At 39.7% G+C, this 17679-nt stretch overlaps 1 protein-coding gene across 2 annotated transcripts; it reads right to left on the reverse strand.

The window, feature by feature from the left end:
• Positions 1–56: 56 nt before the first annotated feature.
• On the reverse strand, positions 57–15387 carry CBLIF (cobalamin binding intrinsic factor). Of its 2 annotated transcripts, XM_070428087.1 has the most exons (9): positions 15251–15387; positions 14407–14583; positions 13322–13435; positions 12759–12899; positions 10845–11026; positions 7779–7956; positions 6231–6432; positions 2695–2813; positions 57–299 (listed from the first exon to the last, which is right to left on the reverse strand). In XM_070428087.1, exons 1-9 carry the CDS (start codon positions 15327–15329, stop codon positions 238–240), a joined length of 1254 nt encoding a protein of 417 aa, XP_070284188.1. In that variant the 5' UTR covers positions 15330–15387; the 3' UTR covers positions 57–237. The 2 variants fall into 2 exon arrangements, with proteins under 2 accessions (XP_070284188.1, XP_070284189.1); XM_070428088.1 differs by lacking the exon at positions 14407–14583.
• Between the last annotated feature and the right edge of the window lie 2292 nt (positions 15388–17679).

Genomic DNA, 17679 nt, shown 5'->3' on the forward strand with positions numbered 1-17679 from the left:
ATCAACTGGGCTCGTCTATCTCCCTCACCCTAGGTTTAAATGATGATTGGCAGTCATTGCTTTGAGAAGCCGTACTTTATTTTCATGAGTCACAGAGAAGTTCGCATCATCATTTATTCTACATATGATTTCCATATTTAGTTTTGCTTTTTTGTTTTTAAACAAGGAATATGGTATGACCGTAGAATTCCAGCCACCCTTTGGAGATATTAAATAGAATCTGAACTCACTTCGTCCTTAATACTGGGTGAAATTAGCTGTGATATGCTCATGATTGAAAGGTATATAGTCAGCAACTCCTGAAAACAAACAGAGAGTAACAAGAGGTCACCATGGTACATATAACCACCCCCACCTCCCAAAGGATCAGGCCAAGGTTAGAGAAGTAAAATCACTGTAGAGCAAAATGGGTAGCTTGGTGAGTATGGAAGGAGCATTGAATTGAAATTTAGGGAGTCCTTGTTTGCAGGCTCTAGGTGGCCATAGGAGCATGACTTTGGGCAAGCCCCTTAAATTGTGCGAGCCTCATATATAAAATTGCACAGATAATATTTATACAGGATTACAAATAATGAATATTAGGTGCCTAATATTGTACTGGACACATGATGAGTGTTCAAGAAATGGTGGTTATTATCAAAATGATGTATTTAAGCCAGATTTAGAGCATTCAGGGCAGGAACTTGTAGAGAGCACCTGGGAAAGGCCCCTGAGCTGATTGTCATCTGAATCGAGCAGTGTCTGGCAGAGCCATGCCCTGGAAGCATACCTTGCCAGAGGCAGGTGTGTTGTCAGCCTGACCTTCAGCTCAGGCACCAGGGGATGGGTTTCATTATCTAAATCCAGCCAAGCACCAGGAACAAACACGATTATCTGGGCCCACCCAGAAGTGATGATTACAAAGAAGCCACAAGAATGCACATAATCTCCTTTGTCTTGGGCTTTAGTAAAACTTCCTCGTATTTTTCTGTATAAAATAAATGCACTGTCTCTCCATCAGAGGACAGCTGTCCCACCTGGCCCCAGCTTTTTCCTTCTATCTCTGTGTCTGTCTCTTTCTTTCATTTTCTCAATCCCCAGCCGCCCCTACTCAGAAACCGGACTGCTCTCTAGCCACGCTGGACACAGAAAAGAGAGAAATATTTATAGTGCACTTATATTCACTTTTGATTTTGTTGAGAATTCTTGTCTTTCAGGGCAGGAAAGCTAGATGGTGACAATACTGATGATCAGTTTTCAAGAAGCCCATTATCAGAAAGAATGACAATCCAGGCCTAAATCTTTTTGGATCTCTGAGGCCTTTCTGTTTACTATCCCTTTCTTCAAAGTAGAATAATAATTGGCACACATGAGAGTAAACCTGCTTAAGTCCTTAGGCAATTCTTGCCATGAAGGTGGCAGGGAACTAGTAACAATAAATTAGCATTTTTTAACACATGCTTTGCAAAAGACATTGTACTTACTCATTTTAAACACATTATTGCTAATCCTCACAATAACCCAATAAATCTTTATTACTATTTCCATTTTGTGACTGTGGGAACCAGCTCAGAGAAGATTCATTTCTTGCCTGATATAGCTATTAAATAAGAGAAAGAGCTTCTAATCAAGGTTCATATGACTCTAAGATCCTTATTAATATGCTTTGCTGCAATCCCACATTCCTATTGGCCAGATTTTGTTAAGCACATGATAGACTCTCAGAAAACATCTCTCTCATTGTCATCTTGGATATTGAAGCATCTTAACAGCCCAGTCTTGGCTCTGCTATGACTTTAGTTGGCTTCACATCTCTACACAGTGACAATATCAGATTAACTAGGTAACATCATCCTTAGACAAAACCATATACCACTGCCCTTACAGGATATTTTAGTTTTTATGCTAACATTTTAAAGAATGTTAAAGTTTTGCTGAACTTGTTGATTTATTCATCCTTCTGTATGTACACAAAATACACATAAAGATGTTCCTGGAGATTTAAAAACAAACGAGTACAGCGAAAGAAGGTGAAGAATGAATTTTGAGTGAAGCTGTGGTATACTAGTAAAGCACACTCATCCTGGGCTTGACTATCTACTCTGTCGCACGCTAGACATGTGCCTTGTACAAGTCCCTTTCATGTCTCTAAGACTTAGTTTCTTTCTCTGTAAAAAGAGAATCACTAATACCTACAAAGTGGATGTATGAAACAAGAAAATGTAACATCTTTACACAAATGGTGATTATTCTATCCTTCATATTGTTTACCATTGGCTATGAATTCACTATTTTCCATCTTTTCTTTTTGTCTTTCTCACACTATTTGCTTTTTTCTTCTTCAGCCCTTATTGTTTTAAGTAGATTACTCCACTTTTTTTGTTCACTGGATATTTTCCCTGAGTGGAGTCAGGATTCTTGATTTTTTAAAAAGCCTTTTAAAATAGCCACTCATTTTATCTATCTATCTATCTATCTATCTATCATTTATCATCAATCTATCATCTGTCTATCATTTATCAACCAGCTAACATATATCTATATATTTATTTTTCTATCCATCATCTATCATTTGTCTATCACTTACCAATCATCTATCATCTATCTATCATTTAGTATTTACTGATCAAATGAATGAACTAATTAAGTAAGGAAATTAAAGAATGTAGCCTTCAAACTATGGAGGAAATGCCCCCATTTCTTTTATTCTCTAACCTTCATTCAATGGTGTCTTGCCACTGAGGAACTGCCAATACGTCTTGTGATTCACATTTTCAGCGATATTGTTGATAGAAGAGACAATAGGGCCCCAGGATGTCATTGTGGTTTCAAATCTGTAAGAATAAAATCATATATATGATTAACACTTTACTTTAGGTCAGACAGTTAGGGGGTAAGATGAAGGGACAGAGGCATTTAAGTGCTTTAGAGATCAGATAAAATCATGCTTAAAAGAGAAAATGTTGCACAGCAAAAGAAACCATCAACAAAACAATAAGAAAGCCCACTTCGTGGGAAAACATATTTGCCAATGTCATATCTGATAAGGACCTAATCTCCAAAATTTATAGGGAACTCATACAACTTAACAAAAGGAAGATAAACAATCCAATCAAAAAATGGGCAGAGGATCTAAATAGACACCTATCAAAAGAGGACATTCAGAAAGCCAAGAGACATATGAAAACATGCTCAAAGTCACTAATCATCCGAGAGATGTAAATCAAAACAACAATGAGGTACCATCTCACACCTGTCAGACTGGCTATCATCAACAAATCCACAAACGACAAGTGCTGGAGAGGATGTGGAGAAAAAGGAACACTCGTGCACTGCTGGTGGGAATGCAGACTGGTGCAGCCACTATGGAAGACAGTATGGTTTTTCCTCAAAAATCTAAAAATGGAACTCCCTTTTGACCCTGTGATCCCACTTCTAGGAATATATCCTAAGAAACCAGAAACACCAATCAGAAAGGATATATGCACCCATATGTTCATAGCAGCACAATTCACCATAGCTAAGATCTGGAAAAAGCCTAAGTGCCCATCAGCAGATGAATGGATTAGGAAACTGTGGTACATCTACATGATGGAATACTATGCTGCTGTAAAAAAGAAGGAACTCTTACCATTTGCAATGGCATGGATGGAACTAGAGAGCATTATGTTAAGTGAAATAAGTCAGTCAATGAAGGAAAAATACCACATGATCTCACTCATTCATGGATAATAAAGACCATTATAAACTTTTGAACAATAATAGATACAGAAGCAGAGCTGCCTCAAACAGATTGTCAAACTGCAGCAGGAAGGCTGGGGAGGGTTGGGGGGCAGGAGGGAGGGGGGTAAGAGATCAACCGAAGGACTTGTATGCATGCATATAAGCATGACTAATGGACATAAGACACTGGGGGGTAGGGGAGGCCAGGGGATTGTCAAGGGCAGGGAAAAAAAGGAGACATATGTAATACACTTTGTAATACTTTAAGCAATAAAACAATAAAAAAAAATTTAGAGAGCAACAATAGGTATCAGTTAATGCTGGGCTATCCAATATAGAAGCCAATAGTGATATGTAACTAATAAGCACCTGAAATGTGGCTCATCTGAATTACAATGTGTTTTAAGTGCAGAATACATATTTAATTTTAAATTAGGTAAACTATCTCATTAATAAATTTTAACCTTTTATTATTTTAACCTTTTAACCTTTTGGAAATAATATTTGGATGAATTGCTTTAAATAAAATACATTTTAAAAAATAAGTTCACCAAAAAAAAGAGAGAAAATGTTAATGACTAATAATTATGAAATCACTTGGAGTTAAATGAAAGGATTTAAAAGATAACCATTGATAAGCAAATTAAATATGTAAATGTGCAACAATGGGCAAATACTAGTAATTAGGTAAGTGATGGAATGACTATCCAACATTATGTAATTTGCAATTATGAAAACTGTATTTTTCAACAATTTCCAGTGACATGGGAAAAAGCTTATGTAATAATGGTAAGTGAAAATGTGGGATACAAATTTTATATAAAATACCTACCCATCCCACATATATAGTGGATCAAAACTATTTGTAATATGCATAGAAAAAACACCTACAAAATTATAAAAAAAGAGCAACAATGATTATATTGTGTATGGATTATAGAGGTTTTGTTTCCTTTATGCTTTTCTTCCTCAAAATTTTTACTATGTGTATTTTTATTACATTCATAGTCAGAAAAAGAAAAATCAGGCAAAATTAAAGGTAAGCTCAGAGAAGTAAAGTATATTCAGAGGGTTGTTTGAAAATTAAGTATTCTTGAGGTGCAATTTTTTTTATCCTGACTTGTCTATAGAAGATAGGGAAGTTTAAGGGTTCAGATCTCAACTCTATTAATTACATGTTATATGACTTTAGGAATATTATTTAACCTCTTTGGGCCTAAATAGTTCTGTCTATAAAATGGGAATAATTAGATATGTCCCTTGGTTTTGTTGAGAGCATTGTATCTGTGCAGTTCTTTTTGTTTGTTTGTTTTGTTTTGTTAATCCTCACCCAAGGATATTTTTCCTTTGATTTGTAGGGAGAATGGGAGAGAGATGGAAAGACAGAGAGAAACATCAATGTGAGAGAAACACATCGATTGGTTGCCTCTTGCAAGAGCCCTGACCAGGGCCGGGGCTGGGGAGGTGCCTGCAACCGAGGTACATGCCCTTGACCGGAATCAAATCCGGGACCCTTTGTAATATAGAGGTTTTTTTTCTTTATGCTTTTTCTTCCTCAAAATTTCTACTCTGTGTATTTTTATCACATTCATAGTCAGCAAAAGAAAAATCAGTGGTCCACAGGCCTATGCTCCATCCATTGAACCAAACTGGCTAGAACTGTGCAGTTTTTTAACTTAGATCATCACCTCTACCCAATCTCTTTTGCCTGTACTGACCTCTTTTTCTAGAACTTCCTTTGTATCTCCAAAAGTTTCCTGATGTTTCTCTTTCAAACACCCACAATTAAAAATATCTAGAGGAATTATGTTTCTCTCACTTCCTGATACTCCTGTCAATAGTGCTGAAGCTTCTTTCTCTTGACCTCCACATCCTGTACTCAGAGCCCTGTGACTTTTCCTTGCTATGGGTCCATTTATTTTAGAGGCAGTCTTCATCACTTTACAGCTTCATTACTGTAGTCTCTCATGCCCCAGCATTTAACATTTTACAACATGGCTTTTCATATTCAAAATCTTGCAGTACTTCTCTGCAATATGAAGTCCAACCTCCTTATCGTGGTATTTCAAGCTTTTTACAAAACCACCCAATCTATCCTTCCAGATTCAATTAAATCTCAAATTCTCTGCTCTAATCAAGCTGGCTTACTCATTGACCTTGAATTCCTTTCCCATTCCAATCTTGAATTCTTTGTTCTAACCATTCCCTCTCTCTAAATGCAACTCTCTCATATTTTCCTGGATGGTACCTATTCTTAGAATGTGGTCCAAAGCCAAGAGCTTCTTGACTGTTCTAATCCACAATGGACTCTCTTTCCTTTGAATTCCTTTTTAAAAAATTCTATCATATATTGATTTGTATGATTTAATTTTTCACGAGAGATTGCAGGCTCTCAAGGGGCTATTTAAATAAAAATCTGTTATAGTATGAGAAGGAAAAAAAAGTAAGTATATGAAGGAAAGAGAGAGCAAAAATGGTAATTCAGGTTAGGCTCAGGGAGAATGGCAAATGCTAGTTGTAGTGCTCACTTGAATGTGGAATTTTTGCGTTGTGCTTCTTCTAGGACCACAAGTAGCACAGACCCACTTTTCACACTAACATCTATGGTGTAATTGAAGAGCAGCTCCACTCCCCTCAGCTGGTTATTGATGGTGTATTTGACAGTGATGTTGGATGCTATGGTGGGGACAGGAGTAGGATGGTTGGGTAGAGTTGGATGTACCTCAGGATCTGTGAAGAGCAAAGAGGTCAAATTTGTTAATCACAATAGGGTTTGTATTAAAGGGGCAAAATCTCTGCTGTCGGCAACCTGTCCCAGTAAACATTTCATGAAATGGCAATGAGTTTGTAGAATGTTCATAATGAAGCTCTCATTTCCATTCTAGAGAACTGATTGTAGTTGAAGAACTGACAGATAGTTGTACAATGGACATTTATTTTGTTAATAGAATTTGTAACTTGAAGGGAGGATTGAGAGCCCTAAGTCATGTATTTTACATGGCACTCATTGTTAAGTTGTATGTTTGTTGTTGTTGTTATCCCTAAGAATGGAAGCAAAGGTAGTACATTTCAGACTATTTAACAAAGTACCTGGGCAGTATTGTGGAATCCTAGGAGGGAACTCCATGGTCACCTGGTTAAAACTGGGAAATGACTAGGAAGAAGCTTAAGGTTAGGAGAATGTGGCTATATCTGGTATGATTTGGATTAGGTTATTTGATTGTAGATTCTGCTCTGAGATAGACAAGGAGTTTATTAATCTCTGCTTATCTTAGGAAGCCCATACAACATAACATGAATAATAATTTATTTTAGTATTTGAGTAGAAAGAAGAGTTGGAGGAATCTAAATCCAAAGACTAGTTATGTCTGGAGTAATATAATTTTTATGCAGGACTCTCAGTTTCTAAATGCATATTTATGCATTGTATCTCTGTATTATACTGGTAATTGGGCAAAATAAGGATATTTCAAATAAAAAGGTTGTGTGCCAGGGTTCTACTCCATCCATTTGGTGAGCTTTGAGCACCAAGGGTTCATATTTAGAGCTTCAAGGCTTGCCTGAAATGTCAACTCTGTTCTTTTCCTAAGTTTCCCAGATAAAGTCAGTGATGGTTACACTTTCTTTGCTTTTGCGCTATATATGTCTTCTATTTCTATTTAATAATTACTTCATTCCTCCAAATATTGTATATATATTTGTTAGCTGGCTTTGTACAGAGAAGATATGATAAGGTAGTGCATATTTGGTACATTTGTCAAATGAATGAAGTGATATTTGATTACTAGGACCATGGATCTTCCCTCTCTATTTCACAAAATGTTTTACTCACAGTAGGCTATCACTAAATGTGTGTTGAATGAAGTGGACATGAGGACTGAATTCTGAGTGCAGGATGGTATATGGCTGTGTTATCACACAACTCTTGAGGATTGGAAGCCAGATGTGGTTCTGCCTACCTGGAAGTAATGGACATAAAAAAGCCTATATGCCACTTAAAATTGAAACCACATAACATTCCTGATATAAGTTGCCAGTTTATGATATGAGAAAAGACAGATGTTAAGAGTTCTTACCAGGGCTGCAAGACATGTGGGGCACATCTAGATATGTCTTCCCTTTCAGGGAAGGGAGGATTTGGGCAATGGACATGGGGTTGTGAAATTTTCCCAGCTTAATCTCATTAAGCACTACATCCATAGTCTCCTTGCAGTTCCATTCCTTGTTAGGTTGCTTAGGTGTCACGGAGAGAGCCTGGAACACACATAGAGAGACAGATAGAGATAGAGACAGAGATAGAGAGATAGATAGAGAGATTAGGCTTGTCTTATAAGGGATACACTTGATCATTAATCTCTTTGATCACCCAGAGTCCAAACTGAAGCTGCATAGGAACATCTGTCTTGTTCACTGCTGCATCCCCACCATTTAGCTCAGTGTCTGTCACATACTAGCCACATACTTAGATTTGGGGAACACTATTAGGGCTGCTGTATTTACTAACAGTTCTTGGACAGAGAATGAGGGTGAGAGCTGGGCAAAGCAAGATCTAGGGGAGCTTCAGTCTTGGACAATGTGACCATGCAAACATAGTAGACCTCTTTTGATTTGTGTTGTCCTGCACACCCTTTGGTGTACGCCCCCACACTTTTGATCATGTTGGGACTGTCACCCAGAGGCTCCATCACCCTTGCCAGTGGTGGACTCATGGACTGTGCTGGGATAATCATGGAATGTCATCCTCTCAGTGACAGTGATTGGTGGACACATGCACTAATCAAAGTTCTTCCCTATAAACAAACATTGAGAGAAGCATTTTGTCTCCCTACTGGGGTTATTTAGCTGGTACCATCTAAGTTAGCATTGAGTTGTTAGTTACCATCTTCTTCGGCCACTTGGAAGAAGCCAAGGAGCAGAAAAGAATGACAAAAGCCAGGGCTGATACACGAAAAAAGAGTGGTCCCTGATATCATGATTGGAGCCCTTTATTTTGATGAATTCTGAAATCACCTAATCCATCCCTGGAACATCCTGGTTTACGTGAAATAGTAAGTTACCATTCCCCTCCCTTTAGGATTGTGCTGGTCATGACCACCAGAGCCTGTTAATGGGCTGAAATTGCTGATGATCAATTTACCTGAAGCTTGAGATGGGAAATGGGAGAAGGGAGAGAGGTGTCAGAAATGGCTCTGTGAGGCATTAGTATGAGCAACTAAACAGTTTGGAAAGGCACAACCATCACTGTTATCCTCATCAACCATGAACCGTGGCTCTTTATACGGAAGTTTGGTTTAGGCATCCCGTGGGTACTCCTCACCAACCTTATCTTGTTCACTTTCCATATTCAACTCCCAAATCTCACTAAATGAGATGGAGCCCCTTGGGATAAACTACCAACACCAACACTCTAGAGAGGAGTAACACATTAAACTGAGAATTCATCAATAACTCTGCATGAGGAAGGTCAGATCCTTTTCAAGTTAAGTTTCTATTAGAGGAGCCTTGAAAGCATAAGCATATTGATGGAAGAAAGAGGAAAAATTCTGGAACAGAGGAAATGTCTCATGAGTGCCTTTGGGAACCAATGTGGGTGGCTCAGGCCATTGAAGGGTACTGGTACCCTGGAAGAGAGTGAGTGAGGGCTGAACCAGAAGCTCAATGTCACCACTCTTCTGCTGGGAGAAACCACCAACAATCATTGCACACCACATTGTGCCTGTGATTTTTTTTAATACCTTTGCAACCTTGTTATTATGAGGAAAAATGAAATTCAGATAAATTCAATATTTGCCAAAGTGGCGGCAGATTTAGGATTTAAACCCAAGTTGTTAAAGTTCCCAAGGCCTTTGGTTTTCTATACTAGACATTTTAGATTAGAAAACGGTTATATATTTTGATTCAACTCCAAAATTGGGCCATAAGTGAGGCAGGAGGAGGCTTTTTATCCTAACTGACAGGAACTGACATAAACTGTTATCTGCATATGGATGCAGTCCTGTCTTTTCATAGAAATAGCTTTAATAAGTCTCAGGAACAGCTTATCAGATTGTACCCTGAAGGTGATAAAATCCCAAACAGAATTCATAAACCAAATTAGCCATAGCAAACACTTCTCTATCTTATGTTTGGTGAAGCAAGTTTATTTTATGTGAGTCACAACTAAAACCCATTTTTTGTTCCTTTTATACTGCCTTTGTCTCTCCACAAAGCTTTCTAGACCTGAGCCCGGGGATTGGTCTCATATGTTTCAGCCATGGTAACAAACAATATTTTGTTCCACAGCAAATTCCATTGACCGTGACATGACATAGAGACTGGGCATTTTGAGACTTTGAAGCACAAACTTTTTAGTTTGGAATAGAGGACTTGGCCATAGATAACCCTTTAGATTCTGAGTCTAGTTGCTTATCTCTCCCCATTATCATTGCTTTCCATGGGAGGATGCTGCCTTAATCAACCCTAATCAAGCAGCATGTGATAGAATCCAAGTCCAGGAATCTATACGAGGGAAGTATAGTATGGACTTGGTTTCCTGACACATATGGCTCCACCATTTATTAGAGCTCTTTGTGAAATGAAAATGAGATCAAGATTGAAATAGAGATTGACAAAGATTGGATGTGAGCATTGAAAGCATTAGCATATTCATTAGATTATTTTAATTAATTATTTTGAATACAAGCCCGTCCTTTTTTTTTTTTTTCGATCAAGATAAAGGGCTGAAAAAAGAATACTTGATAGGCAAGGTGGAATTAGAAAGTTCAATATTTTTTTGAGAACCTATTTTAATATCCTTATTTTTATACATCAAATTTTCCTTAGTCTATCATTATTATGGACAAACTGTTCATTATTAATAATAATTTTCTTGGATTTATTTGTTTTTTTTTTACCCAAGGAAGGGAAAAGAGTTCATGTAGATTTGTTTTCACGCTTGCTCTGGAAGAGGGTAAGTGAGAGAGGAATTAACACTTACCAGCATTTTACCAGTAGAGAAACTGAGGCACAGGCACCACAAGGAATCTACCTCAGGTCACACTAGCTGGTCTTTCCCAGAGACTTTAGAAGAAGCCTGGTCTCTTGATCCTACAATCCAGTCTTATTGGCATGGACCCAATGAAGAGCATCATTAATATATTTACCTGCATGGCAAGGCCAGTACTGTAGATGTCCCCAATGATTCCATTGTTTTTGATCCTTTTGCTGATATTCTCCACAGTATTCTCTAGTACCTGACCAAACAGGGTTCTGTAACCTTCCTCTGATCCTACAGGGATCTTGTTGTACATACAGGTCAGAGCCAAGGTCACCATTGCTCCAGTGTCTGTGAATCATAGGGGGATAAGACAACCACCACAACAACAATATGAACAACTAACATTTATTTTGTGCTTACTGTATACTAGGTACATTATCTCCTTTACTCTTTGGAACAACCTGTGAAATAGGGCCTGTACTTATATCAATTTAAGGAATGAGAAATGGAATCCCAGAGAGGTTAAATAACTGCCCAAGCCCACACAGCTAGAAGGTAGCTGCGCTGGGACCTGAACCCAGATTTGTATGACTCCGAAGCTCATGCTTTTAATTAATAAGACTGGTAGTTTATTCACTCCCACTACTCTTATCCCAATATTTATCTTTCAAGAATGCCACTGGTTCTCAAAGGCCTAGCCATCACCATGTCTCCTTAAAGCCTTCTCTGGTCATCTCAGCACAACAGGTGCAGTCTCTTTCCTGAAATAACATTCATTGTTTGTACTCGTTTTGCAATCTTAGCACTTTCTGCTGTTTTGTTGTTACTGGGCTCCATGAATTCCTGGGTAGTGGGAGCTTAGCACCTCCCATAAGGCCCAGGACAGGGGCTTTTCCATTATTTTCACAGGAAAACATGTATGGACTGAATTAGCCAGCTCTGGCCTGACAAGACCAGAATGAATGAAAGACTTACCAGATGGTATCTTTTCTTTCATTGATCTTCCCTCCCTACCCCAATCTCTACCATAAAGTTGCATGACTTCGTTAAAGGTGACAGAATTGTTGAAACTAATGTTGTAAAAAATGTCCAGATGCTCCAGATGGTAATCAGAAGCCAGCCTGTTCTTTACCCACAGTGAGGAGACTAGAGTAAATATCTACCAGCTTGTTGGTCTGAATGACCCTAAAACAAGAGAGGTTGCTGATGAAGTATGTTTTTTTTTTTAAAATATATTTTATTGATTTTTTACAGAGAGGAATAGAGAATTAGAAACATCGATGAGAGAGAAACATCGATCAGCTGCCTCCTGCACACCCCCTACTGGGGATGTGCCCGCAACCAAGGTACATGCCCTTGACCGGAACCGAACCTGGGACCCTTGAGTCTGCAGGCCGACGCTCTATCCACTGAGCCAAACCAGCTAGGGCTGATGAAGCATGTTTAAGGGGGGTAAAAACCGGAGTTAACGCCTTTGCTTAGAGAGTGGCAGAGGAGTAAAATGACCATGAATGAGGGGTATTATACAGAGAAGGGATCATTAGATGCAGAAGGGTGGGCCCAAGAAGGAAATAGTGTTTTCATTCACAAGCAGCCATGTTTGCAGAATGAAGGGACAAGACAGTTCCACTGTGTCCTTGAAGGGGAGCACGGTGGGCTTAGGGTTCAGAAAGTAGCTGTTTAATAGACAGAGCATATTTGGATTTCTAAGGAGAAGCATTGAGAAGAATAGAATGTGGAAGCATAACTAGTGATAAAAGAGAGGGTTCAGGGTAGAGCTGAGTCTAGAAGATGTAGATTTAATAATTTGCCTGGGAACAAACCTGACCTAGGTGACATGTTTATTGCTCCCAAAGGAGATTCTGTAACTGTCAGACATTTCAAGTGTTATCTAGGTTTTACCATCTACCTTTCATTTATTCCTTCATTCACATGTCCAACAAATATTTATTAAATACTCCCCTCTACAGACATTTTCATGATCCCCAGCTCCTCCCCCTCCTACTTGCCCTCTAGCCCCACCATTCAGTGCCCTCAATGTTCCCAGCTCAGAGCAGTTTGAAAGTGGCGACCAACTCACCTACATTGAAGGGAGAGGAATTGGCCTGCAGGGTCTTGGCAAAACGGGCTGCTATTGGTAAGGTTGTCTCAGGGTTCTTCTGGCACAGTGCCAAGATCGCCAGACTGGGCCCATAGAAGCTTGAAGCCTCAGCGTTGGGGCCTTGGGAGAGGATAGAGGGCCTACATAAGACTAACATTCACCACAACGAGGACATTTGTGAGATAAGAAATGCCAAACCTTTTAAATAGACATTGCTAGAAAACCTGTCCAAAAAGAAAGATACCATATTGGCTAAAGATCCCATCTATATTTCTCTGGCATGAGAATGGAATGAAAAGGGTTGGTGCTGTCTCCTGCCAGGGGATGGCATGGTAAGGCTGTGGCCCTGGGCTACTGGTCTTTTCTGGTTCATTTTGGATTGGAAGTGAGTAACTCATCTATGGAATTAGCAGAGGGAACCTGAGTGGAGATACCTTGTCTCTTTCCTAACTTCCCACTCTCCTACCCGTTTCTTTCTAGGTGTAAAATTCTCAGGAAGGACCATTTGCCTCACCCTCCACTCCCTTCCGACGAGGTCTTACTTGAAGGTGCCCAGGTCTCCATTTGTCTCTGTAGAGTGGACAGTTTATTCCCAGGGTCCCGGCAGGAGGAGGTGAGGGCCATGATGGTGAGTGCGAGCTGACCAACGGTCATATCTGCACAGCAGAGAACAAAATAGTTAAAGGTATTTTCAGGCAAGAGAAAGCAACAGGGGCCAGAGCTAAACTCTCTGCTTCTTTCCAGATCATTTTGAATTTTAAAATAATGTGATTTTTTTAATCTGTCTTAATTCTTAAAGAAAGAAGTATGGAAAAAATACTTAAGGAACATTTAATCCAGTGGCCTCTATGTGACTTGAGAACTCCACCAAGAATCCACAGTGTTTGTTTAGAAAAGCAGCAAGAACTCCCATACAAATTCACATATGAAAATTTATAGTTGCAAAATAATTTTTTAAAATACATTTTTCTTGATTTTAGAGAGGAAAGTAAAGGGAGAGATAGATAGAAATATCAATGATGAGAGAGAATCATTGATCAGCTGCCTCCTGCACTCCTCACACTGGGTATGGAGCCCACAATCTGGTCATGTGCCCTGACTGGGAATCGAACTATGACTTCCTGATTCATAGGTCAATGCTCAACCACTGAGGCACACTGGCCAGGTGAAAAATAATTTTAACTTTATTTTTTAACTTGAGATTCAAGGCAACTCCTGTGAGGGAGCAGAACAGAGATTTGATTATTATTATCCTTGTTGTGATTACTATTAGTGTTATTGTTATTAGAATCATCTGAATTTTGCAAGTGAGGAAAATGAGCTTAAGTAGGATAGAGAGACTGTTCAAGGTCAGGGTTAATAAGTGGCAGATCCAGAACTGGAAGCCCACTGTTTTTCCATCTAGTCTAGAGCTCCTTTTGCATTAGTACACTCCTCTATGAATGTCCTGACTTCATACACAGATCTTTCTGTGTGTTTTCCAGATATGTTGGGAAAGGTTTTTGGGAGATTTAGATATATTCAGAGACCTCCACATTGGGGTTGGGGATTGGGAGTTGGGATCTGGGGTGGTGAACAGTGTGCAGGATTCAGGGAGCATGTGAATGGAGAGGCTTGGACTTCTCACCAGCTGTGTCAGTGGCCATGAGCTGGCGAGTCAGGAGCTTCTGGGCCTCCTGGTTGTAGGGTCCAGCCAGGTTCATGGCAATCAGGACGCTGGGGTTCGGGTAGGTTGAGTGGGTCACAGAGTTCTCCATAAGCACTTGCATATTGTTAACCAAGGGCTGCTGTGCTGGGGGAACAGCTGAGAAGAGACAAGCCATTTACAAAACCCCTCACCCTTTTTTCCCTCTTCCCAGAAACATGTTCCCTCGGTCTTTTAGAAGAAGGCAGAATTAGCATTTCAATCATCAGTGCTGATTACTAAAAAGAAATGGAGAAAAACATTGAGATTTTTCTTCAGAGGCCAATTAGTCCCTACATCTTGTCAAATACTTTCTCTTTTTTAAGGAAGTGATTTCTCATTTAACAACTTCAAGCAATATGGCTCTTGGACAGTTCATATTATTTCTAGCACATTCCCCCCCAATCACTGTTTTCCTTGCATCCATTTTTTTCTCATTCTGTAATGACAAATTAAAGATTTGAGATATGACTCAGTGAGTACCCAAAAGGGATCTAGTAGAGGTACTTGGTAAGAAAGGCTCACTGAGTGTGCCTTTGTACCATCATTTCTGAAACAGTATTTTAATCTCTCTTTATATGAAATGCATAGATTTGTCTCTCAAAGAACTTTCACTATTAAGTCAGGAAAGATGAACCACACATGCCCACCATGGCTCACCATTTTGGAGCTCCTATAGTGATTGCTTTTTTCACCACTTTCTTATCAGCAAACCTGTGCCTGAGGTTTCCGCCTGTCCCCTGGGTATCTGCTTCCCTGACATCCTCAGGAAACACACTATACTTACAGCATGAGCTTCGGGTCTGGGTGCTGGTCCCAGCAGTAGCCCAGAGAAGGTTCAGGAGGTAAAAGGTAAACCAGGCCATCCCACTCTCTCCTGTTCCGTCCACGTCTCCAGTTAAAAAAATCCCAGTGTTATTAAGAGGAGTATTTCTCTACTTTCTCTTATATAGGCTTCTCTTTATGGAAAGTCTGCCCTCCACCCCCATCCCAGTCACTCCTAATAACCTCTGCTGACCTCCCCCCCCCCCCCCCCCGCATAGAACTAATTTCCTTATGCTTATCTAAGTTTACCTACTATCGACCTTCCAAGGTGTCTGAAGGTGACTTCTAGGTAGCACAGTCATATGAGAAACTTGGGCTGTGTGTGTAATGAAGGAAATGACAAAGTGCCCTTTAGCCAAATTCTGGGTCTTTACACTGGGAGTATGGCTAAAGACTGAGATAAATGAGACTTCCTCCCAGGGTTACTCCCTGTCAGACCACTTCATTGAGGTGTGTGTGGTTCCTAACACAACACCTCACTTCATGGTTTGAGGTATGTGCTTTACCATATGCCCTTTGAGGCTGTCAGGAAAAGATCTGCCAGGTGAAGTCTGGCTTTATGTAATCAATGAAGTTGATATGACCTGGACTCCAGTCTAGGCTCTTTGAAGTTGTTTGACTTTAGGCAGGCAAAGGACCTGCTTCCCAGAAATTTTGTTTGACTTCTCTTTCCTTATCTGGGGATGAAAGTATTTTTCAGATATTATCTTTTAAAGTAAGTAATTAGAAAATGTGAGATCTATGCACTATATTAAGTGTTAAGGATATACAGGTGTGGGCAAAAGTAAGCAAAGAACTCTGTGCCAAAGTGTGCTTGGGTATAGCAAGTAGACTACAAATATTCTCATGGAGGCTCCCTCACTTCTTTCATGTCTCTGCTCAGAGGTCAGCTTTTAGTGAGGTTTCCCCAGACCACTGTGTATAAGACATGCTCACCCAACGACCCTTACTGTGTACCATACCTGTATCACTTCTCACTATGTGTGCAGTTTATTTATTGTCTGTCGCCTTCCAACTAGAGTGTCTGCTCCAAGAGGCTTTGTCTATTTTGTTCATAGCTCTGTCCCCAGCATTTGAGATACTACCTAGCTCATAGTACCACTTGAATACCTTTAGAATGAGTGAATTAATGAACAAATATAAGACAGGTTATAAATCATATTTTTCATTTTCAGGGAACATTAGTAGTTTTTGTGAGGTGAGAGCACAGGGTACATGTTGGGGTGTGCTAGAAAGCTTCTAGCATGGCTCCATGTTCCCAGCTCCTGGTATATTTCCTCACATAACCCCCTTCTCTAGAGTGTGGGCTGGCCTCGTCTCTAATGAATATAATACAGCAAAAGTAATGGGATGAGGTTACAAAAGACCAACTTCCTTCTCGCTTGCAGTCTCTCTCTAGCTCTTCTCATTTTTTTGCTCTGATAAAGCCATCTGTCATATTGTAAGTTGTCTTGGGGAAAAACCATGTGTTGAAAACTGAGAGAAGCTTCTAGCCAACAGCCAGGGAGGGAGTAATCCTGTCAATGACCATGCAATTTTTATTTAATTATTCCTATTGGCTCAAGCATCAAGTCTAATGTTATTTCACTTTGCTTCCTAATGTTATTAGCTGGAAAGCAGAACCTTCCCCAGTCAAGCTTTGAGATGAAGGAGGCACCAGGCGGCATCTTGACTTCAGCCTTGTAAGAGACCCTGAGCCAGAGGACCCAGTTAAGCCTTCCCTTGGATTTCTGATTCACAGAAACTGTGAGATAAAAAATGTTGTTGTTTTAAGCCATTGAGTTTTAGGGTAACTCTTTAATGCAGCAATATATAATTGATACATGGTCTATGTGGGAGATGAGACCAGAAAGACAGTTTGGCTCTGCATGGTGGAGGGCCTGTGTGCCATGTGGGGGAGTATAGACAGAATAATAGCCACTCTAGATGTCCATATCCTAATTCCTGGAACTGGTGAATGTGTTGAGTTATCCGGTAAAGGGAATTAAGGTTGCACATGGAATTAAGGTTGCTAATAAACTGACTTTAAGATAGGAAGATTATCTGGGATTATCTGAGTGGGCCCAAAGTAATCACAGCAGTTCTTATCAGTGGAAGAGTGAGGCAGGAGAATTAGAGTCAGAGAAGGTGATGTGATGATGGAAGCAGTGTGTTGACTTTGAAGGTGGAGGGAATGTGAGCCTAGGAATGCAGGCATCTTCCCAAACCTGGAAAGGCAAGGAAATAGATTCTCCCCTAGAAACTCTAGAAGAACATAGCTCTTTCAAAACTTTGATTTCAGACCAGTGAGATCCATTTCAGACTTCTGACCTCCAGGACTGTATGATAATAAATTTGTCTTGTTTTAAGCCAATAAATTTTTGTGGTAATTAGTTACAGCAGCAATAAGAA

The sequence above is a fragment of the Myotis yumanensis genome, unplaced genomic scaffold, assembly GCF_028538775.1.
Source record: "Myotis yumanensis isolate MYYU_CA2020_CCGP unplaced genomic scaffold, mMyoYum1.0.hap1 SCAF_10, whole genome shotgun sequence".
In the NCBI taxonomy this organism is placed as follows: Eukaryota; Metazoa; Chordata; class Mammalia; order Chiroptera; family Vespertilionidae; genus Myotis; species Myotis yumanensis.